The sequence below is a fragment of the Naegleria fowleri genome (genome assembly GCF_008403515.1).
Source record: "Naegleria fowleri strain ATCC 30894 chromosome Unknown tig23, whole genome shotgun sequence".
In the NCBI taxonomy this organism is placed as follows: domain Eukaryota; phylum Heterolobosea; class Eutetramitea; order Acrasida; family Naegleriidae; genus Naegleria; species Naegleria fowleri.
The window spans coordinates 62,874-69,548 of NW_025407955.1; the positions used below are offsets into that span (position 1 = coordinate 62,874).

The 6,675-nt window shown below is 36.1% G+C and overlaps 4 protein-coding genes across 4 annotated transcripts; 1 reads left to right on the forward strand and 3 right to left on the reverse strand.

Annotated features, from left to right (window-relative positions):
• Positions 1-203: 203 nt before the first annotated feature.
• Positions 204-1,652, reverse strand: FDP41_001269 (uncharacterized protein; the record flags this gene model as incomplete). The annotated part of the gene is made up of 1 exon (XM_044703236.1): positions 204-1,652. The coding sequence occupies one exon, from the start codon at positions 1,650-1,652 to the stop codon at positions 204-206; it is 1,449 nt and encodes a 482-aa protein (XP_044564314.1).
• Positions 1,653-2,380: 728 nt separating this feature from the next.
• On the reverse strand, positions 2,381-3,268 carry FDP41_001270 (uncharacterized protein; the record flags this gene model as incomplete). The annotated part of the gene is made up of 2 exons (XM_044703248.1): positions 2,381-2,863; positions 3,224-3,268. The coding sequence occupies 2 exons, from the start codon at positions 3,266-3,268 to the stop codon at positions 2,381-2,383; spliced, it is 528 nt and encodes a 175-aa protein (XP_044564315.1).
• Positions 3,269-3,462: 194 nt separating this feature from the next.
• FDP41_001271 (uncharacterized protein) lies at positions 3,463-5,330 on the forward strand (the record flags this gene model as incomplete). The annotated part of the gene is made up of 3 exons (XM_044703259.1): positions 3,463-3,485; positions 3,549-3,980; positions 4,064-5,330. The coding sequence occupies 3 exons, from the start codon at positions 3,463-3,465 to the stop codon at positions 5,328-5,330; spliced, it is 1,722 nt and encodes a 573-aa protein (XP_044564316.1).
• A 150-nt stretch (positions 5,331-5,480) lies between these two features.
• FDP41_001272 (uncharacterized protein) lies at positions 5,481-6,548 on the reverse strand (the record flags this gene model as incomplete). Its single annotated transcript, XM_044703270.1, has 1 exon — positions 5,481-6,548. One exon carries the CDS (start codon positions 6,546-6,548, stop codon positions 5,481-5,483), a length of 1,068 nt encoding a protein of 355 aa, XP_044564317.1.
• Between the last annotated feature and the right edge of the window lie 127 nt (positions 6,549-6,675).

Sequence of the window (6,675 nt, forward strand, 5' to 3'; positions counted from 1 at the left end):
TTGTTGTTATGGCAAGTCTCATGTATTTATTGGAACACTAGGTGGCCAAGTCAAGTGCATCCAAGTGACAGGCAGCATGATCTAATTTTCGTTCAGCATTTATACTTCAAGTGTTTATTGTTGTTCTTGTTGTTGTATATTATAAATTAAGCTTAATTAAAAGCGCAATTTTTCAAAAGAGTGATTTGGGGAGTGAAAGGATTTTACAAATTAACAGTGTCAGCCATTTTTGCACAAACTCTAGAGGCAGATAATCGATCTTCCTTCTTGTACTTATTCACAGCAGCAACGAGTGGCTTGTTGTTGGCATCTCTTCGTTGAGAGGATATCTTTTTCAGATATCGAAGCATTGCCTTAGCACAAGGCAAAATGTCTTCTTCAGTCTTGTCCGTGTAGTGTTCCATTGTTGAATCCCACTTTTCGAAATCTTGTGTTAAATGTTTGGATAAATACACAGCTGCACAAGCAACCGTCGAAGGAGTAAATTCAAGTTGGGCATAGTCCATCAATGATAGTTCACTCAAATAAATAGCAATATACGTTTGCAGCTCGGTACAACGACCACATTTCAAATATCGTTTCAGAAAAACATTGGGAGAAGCTATTGTCAAGTTAAAGTCCAACACTTGCAACATGATTCTTTCCATTTTCAAGACTTCTTCTCTTGTGTAGGCATCTTTGGTGATTTTTACAAAGTCAGCAACAATAGGGCTTATAATTTCCTCATATTTGGAGGCAATGAACATGGCAGTGATACCCACGAGTTGAAGTCGTTGTCTAGAGATTGTTCGTTCGCTCAAGAATCGATCAATCAAATTCACGGTCAAGTAGAGCGTTTCAGGAACCAACTTGAATTTGTAATGAACGTCAATCAACCAGTCCACAAGAATAGCTCTCATGTTGGGATGTAAATCGTTTTGTCTTGACATGTAATTACAGTCTGCAAGATATTTTCGTTCAATAGCCTTGTAATGACTCATAATTTCTTTAATGTATTCAGTGCAGGATTGAGGATCGGAAGAGTCATTTTCATCAATTTTAGGAGAGTTCAGTAAACGTTGTGCAGGTTTCTTTGGTGGAGGTGAAGAGAGAGTGGGAGGATCCTGTAGGGAAGAAGGAATAAGAAGGGATGAAGAGTTGTCCTTGTCATTGAGAGTGGTTAAAGTGGTGTTGGTGGGGATGCTGTTTGTGATTGCAGAAGAGGAGGAAGAGAGGTAGGCGGCATGGTCATTGTTGGAAGCAAGTCGATGTGGTTTGGACAATAACCGAGTGGTCGTGGTCGTGCTGGTCGTGGTACTGCTTAAAGAGATTGGCACACTGTTGTTTGAGCTATTAGGTGGCAGCACACTTGATGAAGGTAAATTGGGTTTGATCACTTGTGGTTTTGAAGCGACAGACAAAACAGACTTTTGCTGCAGATGGTGGACTTGATTAGAGATATCACCTAAACATGTTCTTTGTGTCGTACCTTGTGGTTGGGTGTTTGAAGAAACGCTGGAGATATATGGCTTTGAAAGTTTGATTGGTTGGATGTTCGTGGTGATAGGCTTGTTCATGATGGTAGTGGCTGTTGGCCCAATACCAGCGTTCTCATCAACAGGTAAATTCCTTTGAGATGAAGGAACAATACTGGGATGTTGATAGTTGAACATTGATATTCTTTTTATGTGATTATTGATGAATGTACCGATGAAGATGTTTTGAATGGATTTAATACGGGATGTTATGTTGGTTAGGACTATAGTTGATAGAGATATTCGTAGACTGCTTGCTCCAATAACCGATATCAGGTATTAGCCTTTGGAGAAGAGGAGCTTCAAAGCTTGTAATCAATGAAAAAATGGGCAAGGGTCAGTTTCAGCCAATTTTTTTCGATGGTATTTTTCAAAATTTTAATTGTGAAACGGCTAGAAATTTAAAATTTGAAAAACGTCCATTGTAAAAACCGTTAGGTTCCGTTGTAATAGGCCTGTCAAATGTTTCCGCCTCTGAGGGCTATTCATGTTCCCAGAACATTCTTGGAGATCCAACAGCATTTCTATCAATGGACATCAGTAGTGTTTACTGCTATTCTTGTTCATTAATGCTGTTGGATCTTATTTACTGCTGCGGTTGGTTATCAGTCAATACACATCAAAACCCAATAGTGTAACCCAACAATGTTAATTAATGCGTTGTTTTCACCTTTGAAAACTTTCATGTTCACGTTGAATCATACACACAAATTCAATGAGGAAATTTAAATAGATCGGATTTTAGGATTGGATTGACTGATAGAAAGTTCAAAAATAATCGCTGGAGCAATCTGATCCAGTCCGTCGATCCTGGTTGAACAACTTGGTCACTTCCGATGTGAACATTAGAAGTTTTTCAAAATTATTCATTTAATTTTAATCGCAGATAAAGGCTTGTATGTACGATTTGAATTTGAGGATGAAGAAACTAGTGATGCCAATAAGGGATCGTCTGGAAATTGTTTGTGCCTTTCCTTAATCATCATTGCTAAATTCTTTTTAAAGGCTTGTCTTCTTCCTAAAAAATAAAAACCCAAAAATAAAGTCAAACCTGAGAACATGGGTATAAGTAGAGGTTGTAATTTATCTTTCATCCAATCTGATTCATTATTCACTGTATTTACAATATCATTTAAATTTTCATTTAATTTCGCTTCATTTCTTTGTTGTAATAAAGCATTTCGCTTCATTTTAACTTCAGCTATTCGATGTTCAATGTCTGAATGATGATAAGCCATGGATCCAAATGCAATCCATGTTCCTATGGATGACAGAACAGCACCAATGGTTGACCATCGTTGAGAGGCAGCCTCTGTTTTTATGAGGGATTGATGTTTGGTTAAATTAACCTTCGAGAGGAATTGTCATCGTGAATATTAAAGAAGAAGAAGAAGGTGATATAAGAATATTAAAGAAGAAGAAGAAGAAGGTGATACAAGAATGATATTGAGGAAGAAAAGGTGAGGAGAACAGAATTATTATATTGAGGAAGAAAATCAGAATGTAAAAGTGTAGGTGAATCAAAACGAATGGAGCAGAATGAAGACACCAATTCCGATTCATGAATCATCATGGAATGACCAGTCACATGCAATAAGTTGATAATGATTGGAATGAAAAATGTTCAATTTTTTGATAAGAATAGTCATCATCACAGAGAGATATATATACCTCCGATTCATTCACAACGTTTCACAAACAACACCTACGAATATTTGAAATATTTCTGTGAGAGGATATCTTGCCGGATTCATTGGAAATGATTCAAAATTAGACAACAGGGGTGGTCGAAGAAACAATTAATTTTTTTATGAATTGTTATTGGATATATTGAATCTTTCATCGAGTGTGTGACATAGAATTTCTAATTTAATGAATGAACCAATCAACAAGAGATTTTGTTTCGTCATGCGTGTTTGGAAACTCTTTTGTTCAACAAAAATAAAAAATGTCCACCACGACAAAAGCAAAGTAAGTATTTCGTTGACGCATCACACAACCACTCATCTCCGAACGGTATTAATGATCCTCCAGAAAACCTTTCAAATCAAAAACTTCCTCCTCCTCTTCTCTTTCTTTCTTGACTCCATCATCAACGGTGGTGATTGCAAGTGGCAATACACCTTCTAGTGGTAGTAATGGTAGTACAACCACCACTGCTACTTCAAGCACTCCTTCAAGCAAAATAATTATTACAACCCCAACAAGTAATATTGGTAGTACAAAATCAAAGCAAACATCAACCCTTCTTGTACAACAATTTATTCAATCTCTAGGTATTGAAGAACTTTCTAATAGCAGTCTTATCCCAAAAGATCTTTTTAATTTCTGTGAGCAGTTATTTATGAAGTGTTTAAACGATAGAGATAAGAAATTTGTCGAACAATATTTATCATCAATGATCAAAAAACATGTGGGAAATGATACTCTTTTGAGCACGGATTGGGAGAGAATCCCATTGCCAGAGTAAGTGTTATGGTGAATAGCAAAATAATAATTAATTGCCTATATATTGTAATATTCATAACGCTCTTCTTCGACTCATACAGTCTTCCATCGAGTTGGAATACAACCTCAAATGCTCTGAAAGAATCATCTACATCATCAACAATGCTAGACACATTACCCAAAATTCCGAAAATTACAAAGAAACGAACACAAGAAGAAATGAATGATGTTGCTCCGAGTAGTAGCGATAAAAAAGCAATAACATCATCATTCACTAGTAACATTGGTGGTACCGCCATGTTTTTACAAGCTACCAAGCCTTCATCATCCGCAGCAGTTACTATTAATCACAACGCACTATCAAAGCCTTTTTCATTTTTGCTTCAAAAAAAATCTCCATCAAACACTTCTTCTTCAATCAATGCTGCAAATAATTTAAACCGAGAGAGTTTAGAGGCTCTTTTTAGAAAATTGGATAAAATTAAAAAGAAGAAAGCTGCTATGAATAAGCATGCAATACCTTCACCTCATAAAAAGATGAAAGTAGTGTCTTCTACTTTGCATGCAAAATCTGGTTTTGTAGGAACCAAGGAGGAATTAGAAAAACAGTACTTACGGACATCATCAGAACTTAAACCAGAAGACTTTAGACCATTTCATATTTTACAAAAATCTTTACCTTTTGTTGTTTCAAAATATGAAAGAGGAGAGGTTACCTATGATGATTATCTGTGTGAGCAAATGAAAGCAATTCGACAAGATTTAACAGTCCAAGGCATTGAAAATGAATTTACAGTACTTGTTTATGAAACTCATGCAAGACTTGCAATTAAGAATAAGGACATCAGTGAATTCAATCAGTGTCAAACGAGACTAAAGGATTTATATAGTAAGGGGTTAAAAGGAAACAGAGAAGAATTTCTCATGTACAATATTATGTATTTAACTCTTAATGATTCAACTTCTGAGCTCACCAAGGTGTTGAGAATTGCTTTATCGGACACCAAATCAAATTTCAAGTCTCATGAATATGTCAAGTTTGGATTGGAAGTTTATTCGTCATATTCTGTTTTTAACTTTTTTAAATTATTTAACAATCTTTATAACAAAGCTCCTAAGAGTGGTAAGTCAATGATTGACATGTTCGCAGATGCAATTAGAAAGAGAGCAATGGTGGCATTGTGTAAGGCTCATTCACCTGTCACATTGAGTAGAGATTTTGTTGAACACTCTCTTGGTCTTTCCATCAAAAATCAGAAAGAACGAGAAGAATTTTTCACAAAACTAGGTGTTGTTTTCACGTCTCCCAACAAGGATGAAATTGATTGCAAAAAGACCTTGGAACACTTTGTCAATCAATCTCAATAATGAAAAACCATTGTAAAAATTCATTGAATACACTTCTATTACAATCATTTGTGAAATGGTAACATTTTTGGAGTGACCTCAAGACAACCATCACTTCAAATCACCTTCTTCATTGTACCCAATCCTACAACAATGATTAAAAGAACTCTTTTAATGAACAAAACTAGAATCAAGCTTACGAAGTTCTTGACTTACTTTGGCTAATTTTGATACCAAAGTGTCAAAGCCCATCATGACAATTTGTTCTGGTGGAAGAGATCCAGTCGATTCGACTGTAAAAATAAATTCTCGTTTTCCTCCTCCCATTTCCTTTTCCTTGATTGTGACAAAATCACGTCCTAGAGATTCTTCACTAGCAAATTCTTTACATTCCATACAATAAGTACACTTATCAAGATCAATGACAATTCTATCGTCGGGCGTCACGGAATAAACCTTAGTTGGACATGACTCTGTAAATCTCTTAACAAGTTCCCTCGTTTGTTTTCTTTCTTCTTCTGTATAACAATTTTCTGTGAAACAATAAGAAGAAATGGCTTGTCCAGCGGCAGCAACTTCATAGTGAGGTCTTTGATAATCAACACCAGTAGGTCCCAATGGAGTGTTCATATGTCCTTTAATCTTGATATCAGGAACGATATAATAGGTAGCAACAGCCACAGGAGACCACTTGGCATGAGCCTTTCCGACACCTTTCTTAGCGATAGCCTTCAACTTGATTTCTTGTCCTCTCTTTAATTTCACAATTGTAATTCCATTTTGTTCTTCAGATTGTTGATCTCCTGAAAGAGTCGTACTTGGAGCACCATCATATCTGTCTTTATCTTTCAACTTTAAATCATTACTTGTTACTTCACGATGAGCCTCTGTACAGGTTACATCCAACACTAATTCGACGGTACACTTTTCGCAATGTCCATTACATGTACAATCACTTGTAAAGGTAAAACTATTAACGTTCTTGCTGTTGAGAGGAATTAATCCGAGACGATGAGCAATAAATTCATCATGAAGAACACTTGTATTGTTTTCAAATTCGACAAGATCGATCGCTAGGGTGGGAACTTCAGCAATCATTACACGACGGAGAGCATTGGCTATGCTTGTATCAACATTGGAGAGTTTAAATTTGCAATATTCATTGGTGAGAGCAAGGATGGTGATGTGAGCCTTGTTATCCAGCATGCCACCATAATGATGGTAATCTTGATTCATCATTATTTTTTTTTTGAAAAAGAAAATTAATTTTTTTTTAAAATTCACCAATTTCATCACAAGGAGAGGAGTGTGGTTGATGCACACACATTGATGATGGTGGTGGTAGATGGTGGAATTGAGTCAACCA